Here is a 22720-nt window from a genome sequence, read left to right as displayed (position 1 = left end):
GAGGATGACCTAGGAAGGCTGCCTAAACAGACCCGCGTTGCTCTCTTTAAAGGAACCATTAATTACACATTTGGTCAATGCAGCTTCCTTTCCCCCAACAAACACACTGCACACCACTCTGATGGTCATAAATGACAGTGTGGGCCCAGAATTTCTATTAAAAGGGTCTTAGGATGACTTCCAAGTTGGGGATGTGGAGGGCCAAGGGTCTGCTCTTGAAGCTACACTTACACAGCATACCATTTTCCCTTGGAAAATGTATTTATTTGAGGTGACTTGGGGTATTTGGGGTGACAACTGAGAGAGAGAGGGTGCTGAAGGCCCCTGCAGCCTATCCTTGGCACCATTCACTGCTCCTTGGCCCATCTTTGCATTCACATAGCACCCTGTCGCCCCGTCAGAGCCACTTTCTCCTCTACTCTGCAGTGGGCTTGGGCCCAAATGACCTCTGTTAGGGGCCCTGACAGAGACTATTTGGGTAACTAGGCCTACAGGCAGGTGCCCCACTCCCCACTTCCCTCCACTCTGTCCTGGCCTGATGTGACCAGCCCTGCCCTTCCCATTCCAGACATGGACTTTTCAAGATTTTCCAGATTAGCCCCCGACTGCTGAGGAGAGTAGGAAACGATGTCAGGGCAAAACCTAAGTGACTCTCCATAATAAAATGGCCTGAAGTCTTCTATTTTAACTTAAAAATTCATGCAAATTTGTCATCCTACTCCGTGTTTGTTTTAATATAAAACATTTTGAAGAATCTAATGGTTAAGTGAGCTTCCTCCCTTTAAAAGAGCACCAGGTAAAACCGATACTCTAGGAAGAGGCCCTGGATCAGCCTGTGGCTGCACGTACCCCCGGGCACAGCACCCACAGATCCTCAGGGAACACACACTCCACACGGGGAGGCACAGGTATGTAGACGCTTGTGTCTCGTTTGTGTATATGGCATGACCCTCCCCATCCCTAACCCACAGATCCCTACTACTAAGCTCTCAACGGACGGAGGTGCACAGTGGGGAAATTTGGCCAGAGGGTGGGGGCGGCCTGGGGCAAAATCACATCTTCCAGAAACATTCTATCATTTTCATCTTTAAATAATTCAGGTGAGGGGCGCCTGGGTGGCTCAGTCAGTTAAGCATCCGACTTCGGCTCAGGTCACGATCACACGTTGGGCTCTGTGCTGACAGCTCAGAGCCTGGCGCCTGCTTCAGGTTCTGTGTCTCCCTCACTCTCTGCTCCTCCCCTCGTTGCTCTCTGTCTCTCTCTCTCAAAAATGAATAAACATTCAAAAAAATATTTTAATAATTCAGGTGAGTCTTGTCCCAATTTTTCTAAATTAACGAGCTGCCAGTAAGAGTCTCTTTCCTCACCACCTACATTTTGCTACTTGGCTTCACAATTGATTTCAGATATGTGGCTTAATATTCACAGTAAGAAAAAATCTAATCCATGCGTCGTTTATTACCTCATTTTTTCTCTTCCAATCATATTTTCTGTGGGTCGTTCGAAGACCAGTGTTGACTGGACCGATCCAAATACATGCATCAGACAGAAAAAAACCTTAATTAGGAATTTAAGAGTAAAGGTAGCAGAAGAATATTCTGAAATATCAGTTTGCTTTCTCTTAGTAGGTCTCCCTTCCCCTCTTTCATATGGGCTCTTTACTTTCTTCCCTTTCTTCCCTCAAGGGCATTTGCTCTTAGGGTCCCCGGAACCTAATGGAAGGGCTGACAAACTCAAATGAGAACAGGGAGGTCACATAAAAGAGGGAGCAGCAGGCTGTACCTAAGACAAGAGGGCAGGGTGTGGACTGTGGCAAACTGCACATCATCTGCTTCCCCCACACCCAGCTCTCAGTGTTGCTGCATACAAGAACGAGACCCACGTGTTAGCAGACTTTCTGAGTTTTTCAAGAAAAGCTCAAAATCTCGATTTTTTTCTAATGTGAAATTTTTAGATGTTCATCTTTTGCAACTTATTTTAAATGTTTAAAAGAAAACATACACGTGGGTCCAATCCAGTGCACTGACCTACCATGTGTGACTGTCGTCCCAGATTCACTGGGAAACACAGCATGATATATTACTCTCAGTCTAAAAGCGGTGGCAGAGAGCCTGAAGAAAGAGAGAGGCCTACAGGCCCAGGAACAGACGAGGAACTGTACCCTGCTTCCTGGCAGTGCCGAGATCTCTGACTCAAAAGCCCTCGGAGCCCCAAGGGGGCTGACACTAGGCCCTGAGCTCCAAACCTTGCCATAGACCCCCATGTCCCAGGAGTTCTGTGGAAGGTGTAGAGGGGCAAACCGAACACACTGTGAGGGCTGGGGTAGTGACTCTCTCGGTGTTAGCCAGCTTGGACATGGGACCTGGGAGCAGAGGGGGCTCCCCCAAATCAAGTGCTACACATGACCCAGAACAGAGCCTAGAAAGTAAGCTACAAGAATGCTGAGGTTGAATTTGCTTCGAGGGCAGAAGTGGAGTTACTTATTGAATGTCTGTCTCTCCTCCTCACAAGGGCAGAGCCCTGGTTTGGCTTCCCAGCACACAGTGGGGTTGCATCTTATAAGAATCGTGCAGATGAGAAATGAGATAGAAAATAATAATAAAATGTCACTTTCTGCACACAGTTTGTAATCATGTAAGCCCCTCGCCCCTGAATTAACAATTCATTAGGAATTGAATAACATCTAAGCTGGGAGATCACGTGGGTTGGAAACACCAGGATGGTGCCAATTAGAGCGGCCTAGTAAAGATGCCTGTTTCCAAGCTGGGGCAGGTGGGGAAATGAAACCCCTGGGATTGGTAAAGCAGGGGTACCGAGCACTACATGAAAGATTTCAACGCATCTTCCGTAGAGCAAGGCCTTGCTACCTCATCTTCTCAGTAATGTTGCTTAGCACCATGATACATGCAGCTGGGCACTAATACACATTTAGTGATTGTAATTACTTCGTAAGTATGGAAGTGCACCTCAAGCAAGACAGCTGGGTTGTGGCTGTGACAGGTCTGGAATATTCAAAGAGCCTGGTTCAGTCAGGTTCCATATTCCCTTTGGTGTTGGGAACACACCAGCTCTCCACACCTGGGCACACTGTGAGAAAGTCTATGCCCGCCCCGTTCCTGCTCTACCCCCACCAGCACCTTGGGACTCCAGGCCACCAGGCCTGTAACAGAGTGCCACACAGAAGCTGCTCTACACCAGCACAGGACTCAGGTGACCTCCCAGAAGTAACATGGCGTCCACGGTAAATCCACACAATACCCTCAAATCATTTTCTCAGAATTAAATGAATGTTGCATGGTTTTCCTATCATGAATGGGCTACTCCTTACCCATGGCTTTGGGGTCATTAGTATTTTGGGGAGGTTTGGATGCTCCGATAATAAGCAGCTTGCTTAAACCTGAAGTTCCCCGAACCTAAAGAAGAAAAGAAATTAGTCAAAAGAGCAGCCTTTGATCTCTAAGTTGGCCGCTTCCTAACCTTTTCATGAATATAAGAGAAGCCAAAACTCAGAACTGGGCTTCAACCCTAAGCTCTCTTTTTTGTTTCAAATCCTCTCTAACATGGTTTTGAGAAGTCTTGGACCAGAAAATTATATTTTGCATATTTATAGTTATCAGGAAGGAACTGTCCACACCTTACTTGTAACCAGACCAGAAATTCCCAGTTTGGAAAAGCAGGGAATCCCCAACACACACTCAATTACTTTTACCCCTACATGGATGTCCAAGGGCTCAGGGCCCAGCCTTCCCAGAAAGCAGGAGTGTCTTCTTTTCTCAGAACTTTTGCCCCATGTGCTCTCCAAAATCTGCCCTCCCAGAAGGCAAGTAGGATGCAAGTAACAATTATAGCTATCATTTCTAGATACCAGGTACCGTCTCCCTCAATCCTCACAAGAACCTTAGGAGATGGCCACAGCTGTTGTCCTGACCTCACACATAGGAAACTGAGGGTCAGAAGGCAGCTCGCCTATGGCTCACACACTGGTGGGCACAGGGGTCGGGCTTTACACCCAAGTGCACCTGATTCCAAACAGCTCCTGCTGTTCCCTGCCTCACGCCCACACCCCCACTTCAAAGCTAAAGCGATTTTCATTTTCTATTAGAAAAGCATTTAAATTGCCATCATCCTCTGAATTGCTGAGAGATACAAACTAATCATGTTGCGAAAGGGACAAATGCACTTTGGGGGAGGTTTACCAACTTTTCCAAGATATAAAATTTTCATTGAATTAACAACCTTTCATTTCCTAGATGAACAGATGATCTCCTCAAGAGGAGAAACGTCCTACCAGATTAAGGACAGGTCAGCTCTTCTTGGTCCTCCCCACTCCTGAACTCCTTCCTGTCACCCCCTCCTATCACACCGTTGGTGTTCACACTCTCTTCTCCCTTACAGATGCATGGAATGGTGATATCCAGGGCCCACTATCAAGGTATGCTCACAGCCCCTCACATGGAAACAAAGTGATGTGGCCCCTACTCAACTTTTCTTCTTACTAACCAGTGCAGACCCCTTCAGAGCCACACTAGTATATGGTGCTGTTGCCTCGGTGTGAACTAGAGAAAAATGCCTCCTTGTCCTTTGGGAGGCACAAGCCTAAGCCAGGGCAAATGGCTTGGCAAGCAGAGAGCAGGCAGTTTCCAGCTCTCTGTTCCCCTCTGTCACACTCTTGTGTAGGACCCAACCTCACAACTGCATATGGGAAGCCCTAAGCATGCTTTGACTGTTTGGTTAAGGGAGGTAAGAACTTCAGGGTCTTTCCAGGTTAAATTTCTTTTTAAGATGGTCAATTGACTTTTAACGTCACTTATGGGGCACCGTGGAAAGCAAATGACTCTTTAGAAAAAACAGTCCTTACCTGTTCACAGGTTTTAGGCAAAATGCAAGGTGCAAGATATGGTACCTCTGTCTTAGTATCGATCACACTGCCATACACAATAATAACGAATTTCATGGTCGCATTATTGATAGCCATTTCATTATAGCTTGATAAAGTCTCCACGTATGCCAGATTGAACAGCACACACTTCTGAAATTCTAAGTCCTATGATAAAATGACATTTTTTTCTATAAATCATAGCAAGTGACACATGGAATCAAGAAGAAAGCAAATTCACTGATTTAGCCGTGTTCTTTGAGGGTGTCACTCAGACCAGCCAAAAAAATTTATTGAGAGTTCAGAATAGCCTCTGACAAGATTATGAACTCGAGAGTGTTAACATTATTACGATTAGTGGCCCTGGATACGAATACCCAGCCTGATTCACAGGCTTCCATGAGCTCTCAGTCAGCCTCAGCAGGGTGGTCAGCTATGCCTATGGATTCTGTTTTACCTAGCAGTAAGCAAACACCCCAGTTAACAAGTGACCAAACAATAGCAGAAAGCTACAACAGAACAAGGCAACACACAGAATCTGAGTCATACTTCAAAGCTCAGAATCACAGTCTTTAGAGATAGAAGCGAGCTGTTTTGAATGGGTTGAATTGTGTCCCCCTAAAATTCATATGTTGGAGTTCTGACCCCTGGTATATTAGAATGTGACTTTATTGGGATGCCTGGGTGGCTCAGTTGGTTAAGCATCCGACTTTGGCTCAGGTCATGATCTCACAGTTCGTGGATTCAAGCCCTGCATTGGGCTGTGTACTGACAGCTCAGAGCCTGGAGCCTGTTTCAGATTCTGTGTGTGTCTCTCTCTTACTCTCTCTCTCTCTCTCTCTCTCTCTCTCTCCCCCTTCCCTGGCTCTCACTGTCTCTCAAAAATAAAGAAACATTTTTAAAAATTTTAATAAATAAATAAAAGAATGTGACTTTATTTGGAAATAGGGTCATTGCAGACATAATTGTTTAAGTTTAGATGGGGTCATACTGGAATATGGTGGACAACTAACCCAATATGGCCGATGTCCTTATCAAAAGGGAAGATTTGGGATGCCTGGCTGGCTCAGCCAGTACAGCATGCAACTCTTGATCTCAGGGTCCTGAGTTCAAGCCCCACACTGGGTGTAGAGCTTACTTTAAAAAAAAAAAAAGGCCAGGGGGTAGATTTGGACACAGACACACATACAGGGGGATCTCCTTGTGGGATGAAGACAGCCATCTCTAAGCCAAGGAGGAGGTCTGGACCAGATTCTCCCTCCCTCACAGCTCTTAGTGGGAATCAATCCTGCCAACGCCTTGATTTCAGATTTCTCACCTCAAGACCTGTGAGACGATACACTTCTGTTGTTTAAGACCCCAAGTTGTGGTACTTTGTGACTGCAGCCCCAGCAAACTAATCCATGCGCTCAGAGGTCAGTCCCATGGTAGGAAACACCTGGACAGCGCCCTGGCTCCATGAATAGCTGTGACCCTGTCCTCAGACCGAACACTTAACTGCTGAGAGGAGCAGCTCACGTGGGGCATGAAAAACATACGAAAATTAGCAAACATCTAAAATTTTACAAGGAGAAAATCTTTAAAAAATAAGCTTTTTAAAAATGTCTGTTTTTTAAGTTTGAGAGATAAAGTGTAAGCAGAGGAGGGGCAGAGAGAGAGAGAGAATCCCAAGCAGGATCCACACTGTCAGCACAGAGCCTTATGTAGAGTTTGAACCCACAAGCTGTGAGATCATGACCTGAGCCAAGATCAAGGGTTGGATATTTAATTGCCTGAGCCACCCAAGTGCCTTATTTTGGTTGTTAAGTGCATGCAAATTTTGAGTTCTATGATTTAGAAGAGCGTTTGCAGTATAAGCTTAGCAGTGTTTTGAAACCTCTTTTTATAGGTTCTAAAAGTCTTAATTGACTAGTTCTTTGATTGGAAAAAACTAGAAGGAAATAAGCCAAAGAGTTGGACAGAGATTCTCTGGAGGAATTACATTGGGATAGAAGTTTATTACTCTTTTCTTATGTTTTGTATCTGTATTTTCTTTTTCTTGTTATTTTTAGTTTTGTTTTTTAGGTGTCTTTTTGTATCTGTATTTTCTAATTTAGATAATGAATATGCGTAACTTGCAAATTATTTAAAAAGTGAAAGGAAGGGCACTTGGGTGCCTCAGTCAGTTAAGGGTCTGACTTCAGCTCAGGTCATGATCTTATGGTCCATGATTTCAAGCTCTGCGTTGAGCTCTGTGCTGACACCTTGGAGTGAGGAGCCTGCTTCAGATTCTGTGTCTCCCTGTCTCTGCCCCTCCCTCACTCATGCTCTGTTTCTCTCTCTCTCTCTCTCTCAAAAATAAACAAACATTTAAAAAAATGAAAGGACATTCACCTTTTATTGAGTCAAATCTGACTCCATACACTTTCAGACTATTGGTCTTAATTCTTTCCTCTGGAGTTTCATACTAGACTATAAATGTGTTTTTCCTTCTCATGAAGAGGCAAAGCAGAAGGAAAAGAGAGGAATCTAAATCTTTTTCCTCTTCCACTAAAATTTTTCGGAAAATTATTGCCACATAGTAAAAGAAGCATGACTTCCTTAGTATGACATCCTAATTTTTTAAGACAATTTTTCAGAGCAGTTTTAGGTTCACAGCAAAATTGAGAGAAAGGTATAAAGAGTTCCCATTTTCTCCAGCCTCCACACATGTATAGCTTCCCCCACTATCAATATTCGGCACCAGAGTGGTACACTTATTGCAACCAATGAACCTACACTGACACATCATAATCAGCCAATGTCCATAGCTTACTTTAGGGTTCACTCTTGGTGTTATAAATGTTATGGATAAATGTGTAGTGACATGTATCCATTGTTATAGTATGCAGGGTGGTTGCACTGTCCTAAAATCCTCTGTGCTCCATCTATTTATTCCTCCTGCCCCAACTCCTAGCAACCACTGATCTTTTTATTGTGTCCATAGTTTTGCCTTTTCCAGAATGTCCTATAATTGGATTCACACAGTGTGTAACCTTTCTGGTGCCTCTTTTACTTGGTAATATAATTTAGGTTTTTTCCATGGCTTTTCATGGCTTGATAGTTCATTTTTTTAATTTTTTAATGTTTATTTTATATTTTGAGAGAGAGACAGAGTACAAGCAGGGGAGGGGCAGAGATAGGAGACACAGAATCTGAAGCAGGCTCCAGGCTCTGAGCTGTCAGCACACAGCCCAGTGCAGAGCTTGAACCCATGAACCAATGAGATCATGACCTGAGCTAAAGTTGGACGCTCAACCAACTGAGCCACCCAGGCACCCCAAGTTCATTTCTTTTTAGCACTGAATAATACTCCATTGTCTAGATGTGCCACAGTTTATTTATCCATTCATCTACTAAAGGACATTTTGGTTGGTTGTTTCCAAGTTTTGGCAATTAGGAATAAAATTGCTACAAATATCTGTGCTCCAGTTTCTTTGTAAACATAAGTTTTCAACTTCTTTGGATAAATATCAAGGGTACTGACTACTAGATCATATGGTCAGAGTATGTTCAGTTTTATGAAAACCCTCCAGACTGGCTTCAAAGTAGCTGTACCATTTTGCATTCCTATCAGCAATGAATGAGAGCTCCTGCCACCCCACATCCTCACCAGCATTTGGAGCTGTCAGTGTTCCAAATGTTGGCCATTCTATTAGTTGCATAATGGAATCACAATGTTGCATTTTTCTGAGGATGTATGACATAGATACCACATGTTTATTTGTCATCTGTATTTCTTCGTTAGTGAGGTGTCTATTAAGATCTTCCATACATTGGGGCGCCTGGGTGGCTTAGTCGGTTAAGCGTCCGACTTTCGCGTAGGTCATGATCTCCCGGATCGTGGGTTCGGGCCCCGCGTCGGGCTCTGTGCTGACTGCCAGCTCAGAGCCTGGAGCCTGTTTCAGATTCAGTGTCTCCCTCTCTCTCTGACCCTCCCCTGCTCATGCTGTCTCTCTCTCTCCTAGAAATAAATTAAAAAAATATATTTTTAAAAAAAATTAAAAAAAAAAAGATCTTCCGTACATTTTTTAACTGGGTTGTTTGTTTTCCTACTGTTGAGTTTTAAAAGTTATTTGGATATTTTGGATAACAGTCCTGTATCACATGTGTCTTTTGCAAATATATGCTCCCACCCCGTGACTTGTCTTCTCATTCTCTTCAGATACGCTAATCTTTTAACCCAACAATCATATCCAGTCTCATTGCACTGGGATACAATGAATGTTGTCAAACTCTGGGTCTATCACTTCCCCAGTTCCTAACTTGTAAGAGGGGCTCAAATAATTATTAAATAAGGTATAAATATGGATTGTAAATTATACCAACCCAAGAACAGACTTGAGCTACTATTTGCTGGAGAAAAAGTTCATAAAAGAGGCTCAGTCACTCCAATATAGATTTTGAAAAAAAACAGGAGATTTATATTAACATAGGTAGAGGAGACTATAAGAAACACTGGCCTAATTGGTCCTCACTCCAGTCATTCAAAAAGCTATACAGAACAAGCACCCTCCCCAAAGAGGAAACTCAATTAGCATCCACCTGGGCCTGAGCAGATTGGCTCAGAATGCCGGAGATTTTGAGCTTGAAAGCAGAAGTCATTATGTTTCTGTATATTAATGAAAAGGAACCATTATTTCCTCCAGAAACCTGCTATTCCTCTTGTATTCCTTATTGACAGAGTTTAGAGCAGTGATTCTCATCCCTGGATGCACATTAGAAACACCCAGGGGGCTTCTTTTTAAAATGCCAAAGCCCATGGGGCGCCTGGGTGGCTTAGTCGGTTAAGCGTCCGACTTTCGTTTAGGTCATGATCTCGTGGTTCGTGGGTTCGAGCCCCGCGTCGGGCTCTGTGCTGACTGCCAGCTCAGAGCCTGGAGCCTGTTTCAGTCTGTGACTCCCTCTCTCTCTCTGACCCTCCCCTGCTCACGCTGTCTCTCTCTCTCTCTCCTGGAAATAAATAAAACATTAAAAAAAAAATTTTTTTAAAAATAAATAAATAAATAAAAAAAATAAAAAAATAAAAAAATAAAAAAAAATAAAATGCCAAAGCCCGGATGCACACACAAAATATACTGAATATCTAGTTCTTGGGAATTTGCCTATTTAATATTTGCTGAATCCACCTTTTTTTTCTTTTAAAGTATGACTACAGGTAGCCTGAGAAAATCAGCTGTGACAAGAGAATTGAAGACTTGCAGAAAATCAGAGCAAGAGTGGTTAAAATTCTGGAATCTCATTGTAGAAGATCAGACACAATCTTCCTTTCTGTCTCTGTCACAAAAATATGAAATGCATTTTGTAAAAAGTTAATAAAAGTCCATTCGTATTTTAATACTGTAACTTACCTCATCAACGAGACTTGATTCAAAATACTGATAGGCAATACTGAGCGCAAGCTTTAGCCATATTTTATATTCCAGGGATGGCCAGAAGACATCAAAACCTTCATACAAATCCTCCAGGGAGATAAAGCAGGCCTGAAACCACAAGATACCAAGCAGCAAGCTTGATTCAGAACTAAATCATAAGGTCTTCATAAGACAAGGTGCCTGTAGATTTAATCTTCACCTAACCCCTTAGAAAAATCACCAACTTTAGTATAATTATGATACTCTGTCATTTAAAGCCATTGTTTTGTGGAGAAAATGTTTGCATTATATATAAGATGATAAAATTTACAGTTCAGTTAAAGCATACACTTAGTAATAAGCCAGGAAAATGTATACCAGTCAATAGCTATGATAAAGGATATAGTTCATGAGCCCAAGATTCACCAACTAAGTTATATCAACTTATCTATTTTTATTGTCACAGTAAGTAAAGAGGGCTCAAAAGAGGACTCTGGCTGCCTCCATTTTGACCTCAGACTTCTAGTTGGGTTTTTCTTTCTAGCTTGTCTCTTGGCTCAGGCTGAAGGCCTTAGGGGCAAAGCATCCTTAGTTGGGAACGAAACTACCCCCTCAAGCAATAGGAACTGTCCTGAGCCAGCAAGACCCCACCTGTGATTAACACCAAGACAAGGATGGAGTTGACCTTCATTGTCTACCTGCCAGCACCCATCCACCTTTGCCCCACATTTTCCTTATATAAACCCAGAAGTATTTTCAGCACATTGGAGACTTTGAACTGCTAGTCAGCTATCTTCTCCGTGTTGGCCTCACTGAAAATAATTTATTTTATTATTATTTTTTTAATGTTTTATTTATTTCTAGGAGACAGAGAGAGAGACAGCGTGAGCAGGGAAGGGTCAGAGAGAGAGGGAGTCACAGACTGAAACAGGCTCCAGGCTCTGAGCTGGCAGTCAGCACAGAGCCCGACGCGGGGCTCGAACCCACGAACCACGAGATCATGACCTACGCGAAAGTCGGACGCTTAACCGACTAAGCCACCCAGGCGCCCCGAAATAAATTTATTTCTTGTTTCACCATCCTTCACGTCTCTGCCTTTGTATTTTGTCCGCAGTGGGTGGTGGAACCTGGTTAGGGGACCCAGGCCAGGTGCTCTTGCACCCCTGCATGCTGGCTACAGACTGATTCACAGGATTTGTTTCCAGAGGCCAACTGTTTACCTGAATGAGGAAGACTGCTCTTTCAGAATTCGAGCTACATGAACTTCAATGACTTCACTTCAACCTTGTGACTAAATTCATGCCTCTTGTCCTCTTCCAGAAATGAAATGGTATGAAACTGATAAAGCAACATTCCCTTCTGTCCCACACTCCCCTAAGACTCCGGACCCTGGTCTGTTGAATGCAACAATCTCAAGAGCTGGAGAATTCCTCATAAGCAGGAACTCTGGCTCATTTCTGTTTCAATCCCCCCACGTCACGTGGAATATCAAGCCACTTATTTGTTGAATAGATAACTTCTTACTTAGGCAGTGAAAAAATTGTAGAAATGGAGGTTAAAGCCAAGTATTCTTTAGGGGCACCTGGGTGGTTCAGTTAATTGAGCATAGGACTCTTGATTTCAGCTCAGGTCATGATCCCAGGATCATGGGATCGAGCCCCAGGTTGGGCTGAGCATGCAGGCTGCTTAAGATTCTCTCTCTCTTCTCTGTCTCTCTCTGTTCCTCTCCTCCATTCTTACTCTCTCAAAAAATAATAATAATAATAGTAAATAAATAATTAAAAAAAAAAAAACAAGTAGGGGCACCTGGGTGGCTTAGTCTGTGGCCAATTTTGGCTCAGGTCATAATCTCACTGTTCCTGAGTTCAAGCCCCGCCTCAGGCTCTGCTTAGACAGCTCAGAGCCTGGAAACTGCTTTGGATTCTGCGTCTCCCTCTCTCTCTGCTCCTCCCCAACATGTGCTCTATCTCTCTCTCAAAAATAACTAAACATTAAAAAATTAAAAAAAAAAAACAAGTATTCTTTAAAAACAATACTTTCATAATGGTGGCCATTTATTGAGTGTCTATACATGCCAGGCACTTAGATATTTTCCTAATCTTCATAACTTCAAAGCTAGACATTCTCTCTTTTAATAAACAAGGACACTAAGACACAAAGAGGTTAAAACAGCTCATTCCAGGTCCCACAGCCAGGCTGTGAGACACTAAATCTTTTCTCAGCTAGTCTATGCTGCTTTACAAAAGTTGGGTAGGTGGCTGCATAAGATAAGTGAACCCAAACGAAGAAAAGATACTGGTATTCCTTATTTACTTCAGGAAGAATAAACTAATAGCCCACAATGCAGACAAAACCAGTTTCTTACTTGTAAAATAGTTTCACAGATGGCAGTATATTCAATTTCACGCTTAAGCAGACAGCTCAGCTCTCCAATGATGTCGCCGCTGGTACAGTATTCTGTAAACATGGTGTTGGACCCTCTACTGGACCTTAAGCTACTGTCTATTCCAAAGGTAGGAGGTGAGCTATGCAACTGCAAAGGGAAATACAAAATTAGAAACCCTTCACCAAACCAAACCATAGGAGCTCCCACTATTTCTTTCCATTATTAACAATGGTAGGAAAAGATTCTTGTTTTAAAATTAATTAGTTAGTTAATTAATTTTACATCCAAGTTAGTTAGCATATAGTGCAACAACAATTTCAGGAGGAGATTCCTTAATGGCCGTTACCCGTTTAGCCCATCACCCGTCTCACCATCCCTGCATGAAGGAAAAGATTCTTTACTATGCTTTCAGGTGTGGAAAAAGGAATTAAGGTTCACAAACAAACAAAAAATCACAATTTTCTTTCACATTTCAATTCTCCAAGGGAAGGATTGTTTCCAGTCTTTACCTTCACAGGTAAAGATCCATTTACAACTTTCTATTGACTTACCTTCCTTCTATAAAAATTCCACCGAAAGTAGAGATTGCTGTCTGCAACTAACTCAACCAGCCATTCCAAGTCTGTGGTTAGAAATTCTTATTGTAATGCGCTAGTGCCTCTGGTGAAAGAAGACTAAATCAGACAGCATGAATTAACATGCCTCCAAACCAAGCCATGATTTCAGCACAACCTTGTCATCATTTAAAATGGTTAATAATTTCCATGGGACATCAACAGAACAAGTTTTTAGGGTAAATACAGGGTGACTGAGTTACTTCAGGAAAAGAACGGATAGGCATAGGTGGGGGAAATTAAAAAGCTATCAGATTTTAGGAGGAAGCTGCAGGAACTGACCAGAAGGATTACAGAATTTTCCAGAAAGTTTAACTGTGCATATCAACTGTGCAAATCTCCTGTGCATAGAGGAAGGCTATTGTTCAGGACACGGGAAACAGGGAACTGAGGGTCACTGAAGAAATTGCTACAAAAATTTCCTTCCACCAGCGACCACCATTCAGACTTTTAGAGGCATTCATGCTTCCGAAGGACTTTGACATTTTTCTAATTTAAGTTTGAATGCAATTCAAAGGCTCTTTGAGCAGTGAACCCTGTCTCTGCTTTTTACAAACCAAGATAAGAAGGTAACATCTATAGGCAGATTTAAAGAAGTTTTCCAAGATTCCTGTCTCTTTCTTATTCAAGCAAACACTGATCTTGGTACTGCTGGGAAGGGACTTTGCAAAAAAAACAAAGGTTACTAATCAGAAGACTATAAAGAGGAAATTCTGGATTATGCTGTTGGGCCAATGTAATCACAAAAGCCCTCAAAAATAGAAAAGGAAATAGAATAAATCAGAGAGATGCAGCAACGAGAGAGGGATTGGCTGTACTTCAGCTCTGAGATGGGGGCCTGCATGCAAGGATGGAAGGGAAGCTCTGGGGGCTGGAGGTGGGTCATGGATGACAGTCTGCAAAGAAGTAGGGACTTCTATCCTCTAGCCATAGGGAACTGGATTCTACCAACAACCTCAATGAATCTGGAAATTGATTCTGCCCTTGGACTTTCCAGAAGGGAACACTGCCCTACTGACCCTTTGCTTTTGGCCCTGTGAGATTCAAGCAGAGAAAGCAACGAAGCCCATAGAACTTCTGAACTAAGTAAGAACTTTGAGATAATTTAAACTGCTAAATGTGTCCTGAGTTGCTATGTTATCTATTAAATGCTAATAACATCTCCAGCCCAAATACTGTTGGACTTATCCTTTAAGAAGACAACTAACCCAGTCATTGCAGGAAATTCCCCAAAGGAAAATGTATGTTGCAGCTTTTAAGTGTTTGATTTGACATACTTAATAAATATAGGTAGCGGTGTACTTTTTTTTTTTTTTTTTTTTTTTTATTTCTAGGAGAGAGAGAGAGACAGCGTGAGCAGGGGAGGGTCAGAGAGAGAGGGAGTCAACAGACTGAAACAGGCTCCAGGCTCTGAGCTGGCAGTCAGCACAGAGCCCGACGCGGGGCCCAAACCCACGAACCGGGAGATCATGACCTAAGCGAAAGTCGGACGCTTAACCGACTAAGCCACCCAGGCGCCCCATGTAGCGGTGTACTTTGGATTCTAATAGGAACATAGCACATAGCACATCTATTGGAAGCAGCATAGAATAATGGCTAAGGACATGGATACTGAGGCCAGTTCTATGGGTTCAAAGCCCTTCTTGACCTGTTACTATGTACCCTTGCAGGGGTCAGCTTTCTCCTATGAAAAATAAGGTTATTATAAGGATTAGATGTCATAATACATTGCCATTTTGACCACCTTTTAAAAAACTACAACTAACTTCTTCACTTCTCAATCACCTCTAACATACTGTATATTTAACTTACCCATTTTGTTCATTATCCCATCTCCTTCTATGCTTCTGCTAGAAAGTGAACTCTAAGAAGGCAGGGATTTTTTTGGTTTGTTTTGTTTTATCAATTCCATGCCTAGAATGAACAGTGCCACTGCGTGGCGGTAATGAGGTAAATATTTGTTGAATGAATCAATGAATAAATGAATGAAAAGTGACAGACTTTAATAAGGGTTATATGTGTTAGTTAGTATTATAATATATTTATCATAAAAGTTTATTTCCATGATCAATTTTGATATTTTTAAGGTCTGAAATACCCCTTCCAAAATTAGAAAGCCAGATATAGTAGATGTATTATAATAAGGGTTTGTCACTTGTCACCATCATTTAGGATCTAGGAATTATTTGGGCCATAAGCTGGGGCTCACCCATGTATTCAGTTACTAGCATTCAGATTCTAAAGGATTATTGTCCCCCTCACTCTACTGACATCTTTCTCTCTCTCTAGTCACCAAATGCCTCCTACTGGTCTGGTAAAAGTTGTATTTTCAATCCTCATCCTCTTTGGCCTCTGTAAGGATCTGACATTGTGGTCCATCCCTCATTCTTGACTCTCACTTCCCTTAGATAACTCAACTGCTCCAAGTGGTTTATCTGAACACTTCCTCCCAGGATTGCCATGAGGAATAAGTAAAGACTATAAAAACATTTGGTTAAATTAGAAGTGCCCTTCAGATGTTGAGTATTATCATTCTCTCTCAGCTGTAGTGTTCACTTCTGAGCAGAAATGGTTTCATTTAGAAATTATGTTAAAAATGTGAAACTTTCCTGGTTACTAAACTTCTCCTTATGTTAAAATAACATATTTCAAAGTACATTTTCAGTAAAGAATGAACAGTCCCTTACAATTGCCATTCCTGAAATAATTAAGTAGATTCCTTGTGGCATTTCACCTTCTCTACAAATAACATCTCCATAATCAAAGTAGGCAAGTTTGGCTCTTTCCTGAAAGAAAAATAAAAAAAGATCAACACAAAATTTTCATAGTCTACTTTTCTAAATAGAAATAAGATTTAAAAGCTAAAATGGGTTTCAAGTAGAACAAAAACCTCTACGAACTATATACTTTGGTTTGTTAATGAATTATAACATGCTGACATATGTCATCAATTTTCTTTAAAAAGAAAGGGACAAGCAAGAAATTGTAGACTTTGTGATTTGTATCAAGCACAGTGACTGATGGAAACACTGAATAAGTGCTCAGTTGAGTAGATGTTTACAATAAAGTGTGATACTTCTGACAAAGGAGACAGAGACAGGATGCTCTGAAAAAGTCCAGAAAGGCCACAGGATCCTGTCCTGGGTGTCCAGGGAAGACTTTAAAGGGGAAGGAACAGCTAAGTTGAGGCCTGAAGGAAGGGTAACAAGTAGCCAGGATACAATGAGTTGAACACCATTCAGGGCAGAGGAGTCAGTATATGCAAAGACCCAGAAGCAAATAGAGTATCTACAGTTGGAGTAACTGTAGAAGATTTGGTATTCTGTGGCCACAGCAGGATGGGGTGGAGACAGGACTGAGATATCAATTAGGCCTCAATAGGCGTAGTGCCTAGGGCTCCCGATACATTAGGGACTCACAACAGTATTTTCATTTCTTTTAAAATCAGAAGGGAACAAAACAACTTTTAGGTGGAAGCAAATGCTTTAATACTAAAACATTTAATACTAATATATTCATCTTTATACTAACACAGTCATAAAATACAATTTTTTGTACTTTTATATGGGGAAGAGGCTGTCTATGGTAAAAGTGCCAGGGCCCATGAAAGTCATAACACACCCCCAATAGAGAAGGGACTGGAGAAGTGAACCAAAGCCAGGTCTACAAGGGTCTTGCAGGCACATTAAGGAGTTTGGGCTTTTTCCCAAAACCAGAGAGGAGCCACAGAAGGGTTTGTAATGGGAAAATTAGGGTGATAGATCTGCATTTTATAAAGATATGTAGGAAACATATTTCTAAATCATTCATCTCTAAATGTGCGATAAGGAGTGATTAGTGTTCACTTTTTACTTCATGCACTTCTGAATGATTTGACAGTGTTAGAGTAAGCATGCATAAACTCATGATTTTTTAAAAAGGTCACCTAAAGCCAATTACCCAGCTTATGTATTATTCAGACCCTTATTTTTTACCATTGACTTCTGGCTTCTCTTTATAGATTATTGGGTTTGTAATTAATCACACTAGCCGGAGGATGAAAAAAGGGAGGAATAGTTAAAATTAACTATTGTAGCTGTGATGGAAACCAAGCTTGAAATTACAGTCTTCCATCAGGGGTGTTTTATTTTGTTTACCATGTGGATTTTAGCTAGTTAGCCACATAATCCCTGGGCTGTGTACTCCCAATTCGTCACAATTTTTACCCTGGTAAAAATTGGATTGAAATGCCTATCAAGACCCAAGATATTAAGGAAAGGGGGCACGTAAAGTGACAGAAGTCCAACAGCCTTGCAGAGGCATGGCAAGTCAGGGATGGAAGGAAGGTCGTGCTATGGTGACAGATTCACCTCAGGTGTCTCTGAATCATTAATCTATAGAGTTAGATTGGTTTTGCCATTGGTTTTGCCATTCCTCCCCATTCACTGCTGGGTGGTCAGTTAATTACACTTGTGAAAATTATTACCTATAAAGAACCAAATTCTAACTTTATCTTAAATTGGGTTTTAACAAAACTAAGCAGAATGCAAATTATAAGAAGCACTTTAGAGACACCCGCTTCCCAGTCCACGCCCATCTCCCACTTCCCGCATACATTTATATGCAATCTATTTTTCAAACTACCCACTATGGCCCCTGGCCATCACATCAGGTTTCTTCTTTCTTCTTGCAGCCGCACTTGTGCTCCCCAAAGCAGGACATCAGATCCAAGCTAAGCCAGTTGGACTTCTCTCTCAAAAATTGGAACTGAGAGACACAGAGCTGGGGGACTGAGAACTGAGCCATGATATCCAAGTACTAGAAGAAAGGTCCACAAATTCCCACCACTGATATTCCTGAGCTGGCCTGAATCCCACACTCCCCATGGTTATTTAGCTAACTATTTCTTAGTGGCTTCTATATATCACCACATTGTCTTTTCAGTCAACTTCCCCTTTGCTTACACTAGTTCAAGTAAGCTTTTTGTTACTTTTTTTAAATTAAAAAAATCTTTTTAAATTTATTTTTGAGAGGCAAAGAGAGACAGAGCATGAGTGGAGGAGGGGCAGAGAGAGAGGGAGACACAGAATCCAAAGCAGGCTCTAGGCTCTGAGCTGTCAGCACAGAGTCTGACACCGGGCTGGAAGTCATGAGCCGCAAGATCATGACCTGAGCCAAAGCTGGATGCCCAACTGAATGAGCCATCCAGGTGCCCTAGCTTTTGTTACTTTCAATGAAAGGAGTCTTAATTCAGTACATTTGAAATCAATTTCAGAAGAAAAATTTTAAAATGTCTGATAGGAAGAAAACATTGGTGTAGCAAAAAAGGAATCAGATATTCAAAGCTCAGTAGCACTTCATTACGATTGCTATCTATCTAGAAAACAAGGAAAATGTCCTCATTGTGGACAAATGGATGACTTATATATCTACATGCCTAGATCACAAAGTATGGTACAACCAAATGTGTGATAAAGCGAATTCCATTCTTTCTCACAGAGTCTTCCTGATTCTAAAAATTTAACAGGTTGTTGACAAAGTTATAAATCTTATAATTCATACAACAGCCATTTAAAATTAGAACCACAAACTGGCAGTCTATGGGTCACATCCAATCCAAGGATTGTTTGGCCTGCAGGATGTTTTTAAAATTTTGAATTGGTGCCAAATTTTTAAAATTTGGAAATTTCACATAAAAATTCAGATCTATGGCTTTTCTTTAAAAAAAAATCCGACCTCTACATTATTAGATCTAATAGTCAATTTCTAATCTTCATCTTATTTGATTTCAGCCTCATTTGACAGAGTTGCTTACTTTCCCCTTTATGAAATACTTTTTTCACCTGGCTTCTAGAACACCACTCTCTATTAGTTTTCCTCCCACGTGATGGATTACTCTTCAATTCTTTTCTTCCTCCCAGCTTTGAGATGTAAGTGACATACAGCTCTGTTCAGGTTTAAGGAATACTGCATAATGACTTGACATACATTTATTATGAAATTATTACCACAAGTTTAGTTAACACCCATCACCTCATCTAGTCACAAAAACAATATTTCCTTGTGATGAGAACTTTTAAGATTTAATCTCTTAGTCAAATGTACCATGCAGTAGTGCTAACTATAGTCATCATGTTGTATAGCACATTCCTAGAACTTGTTTATCTTCTAACTTAGAAGTTTGTACCTTTTGTCTATCTTCCTTCAATTCTCCCTCCCCCTAACCTCTGCCTCTGGGAACCACAAATCTGATCTCTTTCCTATCCTTTTTGCTAATTCCTCCTCATTTCCACTCTAAATGTTGGATAGCCCAGGACTCAATCCTTGGATGTCCATAATAACTCCTTAAATTATCTCATCAATTCTCCATATATTAAATGCTATCTCTATGCAGAAAACTCCAAACTATCTATCTCCTATTTGGCCTGCCCCCTGAATTCCAGTCATATATCCTACCACTTACTCAACATCTCTGTTTGGACATCTAATAGCTTTCTCAAATTTAACTAATTCAGAATCACACTCTTGTGCCCTCTATGTAAATCCTTTCTTCTGCACCTAAGTCAATGGGAACTCCATTCCTATTTTCAGACTAAAATCCCAGACCTACTCTCTAACACTCCCTCCATCAGCACCTATCAGCTCTACCTTCAAAAACACATCAAGAGTCTGACCACTTATCATTTTCACTAATCCAAACAATCATCACTCTTGCTTCTGGCTTGCCCTTGACCCCTTCCTACCTATTCTCAACACAGTGGCAAGGTGGTCATTTTTTACAGTTTATTTATTTATTTTGAGAGACAGAGAGAGGGAATATACACGTGCATACACATGCATGCAAGCCAAGGAGGGTCAGAGAGAGGGAGATAGAGAGAGAATCCCAAGCAGGCTCCACACAGTCAGTGCATGAGATCATGACCTGAGCCAAGAGTCAGACAGTTAACTGACTGAGCCACCCAGATGTCCCCAAGGTGGGGGGACATTTTTAAATGTAAGTTAGATCATGTTCAAAACCTTCCCATAAGTTTCAAACTGAATTCAGAGTAAAAGCCAAAGCCCTTACAATGGCCAGCAGAGTTGTACACACTCAGGCTCTACAACTACTCCAACTTCACCTGCTCCCGCCCTCACTGCTTGTGCTGCAGGGGCTCTGGGGATGTTCCTTGAACACACTGAGCACAGTCAACACCAGGCATTGCACTTGTCTGGAATGCTCTCCTCCCAGATATCTGCACAGCATGCAGGTCCCACTTCAAATACCACCTTATTAGAGCAGCCTTCCCTGACTACCTCATATAAAACAGCTCCTCAACTATATTCCCTTTTCTCACTTTTTCTCCATAGCATTGACAATCATCTAATAGGCTATATATTTGAGTGTTGGTGTGTTTATTGTTTTGTTCTAGCCATATAATATAAAGTTCATGAAAGCAGGGACTTCATTTACTTTATTCATTGGCATATCCCCAAACCTAGAACTGGCACGGGGAGGAGGTTCAATAAATATTTCTTATAAGAGTCCAAATTCCAATAACACTCAGCTGACTTTACACAGAGCATGAACTCTGGAATATACCATAGTCCTTGCTGTTCCCTATAATACCATAGACAGCTTGTTTTACTTTCATATCATCTACCTGACCTTTATAGTAATTTAAACTTTAAAATATTGCTCTAGAAATAAGTCAGGCAGAGAAAGACATATACCATATGTTTTCACTTATAAGTGGAACAGGAGAAACTTAACAGAGGACCATGGGGGAGGAAAAGGGGAAAAAATAGTTGGGAGAGGGAGGGAGGCAAACCACGAGAGACTCTTGAATACTGAGAACAAACTGAGGACTAATGGGGAATGAGGGAGAGGGGAAGGGGGCTGATGGGCATGGAGGAGAGCACTTGTTGGGATGAGCACTGGGTGTTATATGGAAACCAACCTGACAATAAACTATAAGATAAAAAAATTAAAAACAAACAAAAACAAAACAAAAAACCTTTCCCTAAAGAAAGTATTTTCCAGAGTGTGTGTCTGGAATTACAGAATGCTACAGCATAAAACAAGATGGGATTGTTATGAGGTCGTGCGAATAGCTTATCCTAAGCAGATAAACCATTGTGAAAAACCATCTTTGCCCTCTAGGCTCAAAATGAAATTACTCTTCTGGGTTTTTCTGGGCCTCAGTTTTGTTACCCTTCATCAGCCATCACAGGATTCTGACTTGGATATACTTTTTGTTAATCTTGCCTTAGGATTGAAAAATAATTATCATCAAACCTAAGCCAGAACAGAAAACAGAATCTTTACCTTGAAGAACTCAATGAGAACATCTTTATTTTCCAACCAAACAATATTATGAAGGTATTTGTCAGGAGTTGGTGGTGGGATTGCCATTGGAAAGTTATTCAGGGCTTTTATTTTTGCAAGAAGTACCTGAAAAAAAATCAAAATACTGGTGATCAGATCCTATAGCAGAAATTAAGGAAAAAAAATTAAGGAAATCTAAAAAAACTACTGTTATATAAATTTATTTTAATTTTGACTCATAGTTTCTCTCACCCTATTTAAATTATCCTCTAACTGTTTTTGTCACTATTCTTCCTTTAACTCACTGGATTTATGAATTGACATATTAACTCATATTGAATTTATTATCTTTATAATCCAGTTAATATTGAAGTCCACTGTGTTAATTTCAGATCCGTCTAAACTTCTCAGTTTGGGGCACCTGGATGGTTCAGGCAGATGAGCGTCTGAGTCTTGATTTTGGCTCAGGTCATGATCCTAGGGTCATGGGATTGAGCCCCATATCAGGCTCCACACTGAGTGTAGAGTTTGCTTGAGATCTTCTCTCTCTCTCTCTTTCTCTGCCTCCTTTCCCCATGCACACACTCTCTAAAATAAAAAAATAAACTTCACAGTTGACTACTGTATGATTTAATGCCACATTTTCTCAAATCTTACTTATATGTATTATTTGCTTCCCTAAATTCTTCTAATTTTGAAGGATATAGTTCCAGTTTTGTGGGCTCTCAGACACCCTTCTCTGGCTTCCTGCATCAGGTAAGGGAAAATTGCTTGGTTGACTGGATGAATAAAGGATTAAGTGAAAGAACAAGAAAGAGACAATGAACTTTGAGGTCATTATTGTATTAAGTATCCAATCTCCTCAAGAGTCCATAACATGTAGTAGGTTTTCAGTATGTATTTACTCAATTAAATTGAAGTAGCTGGGTAATTCCTTATGACTAGCTCCTTATGACTAGGAATATAATTATCTTTCTTTGGCTGACATTTAGGCAATTAATATTCATTCAATAAGTAACTGTTGAATGATTAATTTACCCATTGCTTTTCTAAACAAACCTATAGGAAAAAATAGTCTCTCTCCTTATAATCTCTATTATTTGTTTTAATTAATGAATATCAAGCATTCAATTGAATCTTATATAAATCTTCAATTGATAAATAAAAAGAAGAGAATACAAAATGTGT

General features: G+C 41.0%; 1 protein-coding gene across 1 annotated transcript in view; it reads right to left on the bottom strand.

Moving 5' to 3' along the window:
- SLC9C2 (solute carrier family 9 member C2 (putative)) overlaps positions 1-22720 on the bottom strand; it is an 83902-nt gene that overhangs the window by 982 nt on the left and 60200 nt on the right. The window contains exons 20-26 of the mRNA XM_039242365.1: positions 21533-21658; positions 15936-16034; positions 12614-12781; positions 10246-10377; positions 4859-5044; positions 3329-3413; positions 1463-1518 (exon numbers count right to left, since the gene is read on the bottom strand). Of these exons, the coding sequence (XP_039098296.1) occupies positions 1463-1518; positions 3329-3413; positions 4859-5044; positions 10246-10377; positions 12614-12781; positions 15936-16034; positions 21533-21658 (852 nt within the window). The remainder of the gene's footprint in view (positions 1-1462; positions 1519-3328; positions 3414-4858; positions 5045-10245; positions 10378-12613; positions 12782-15935; positions 16035-21532; positions 21659-22720) is intronic.

The sequence above is a fragment of the Hyaena hyaena genome, unplaced genomic scaffold, assembly GCF_003009895.1.
Source record: "Hyaena hyaena isolate Hyena2069 unplaced genomic scaffold, ASM300989v1 scaffold_209, whole genome shotgun sequence".
Lineage (NCBI taxonomy): Eukaryota > Metazoa > Chordata > Mammalia > Carnivora > Hyaenidae > Hyaena > Hyaena hyaena.
This window is presented reverse-complemented; position numbering and strand designations above follow the sequence as displayed.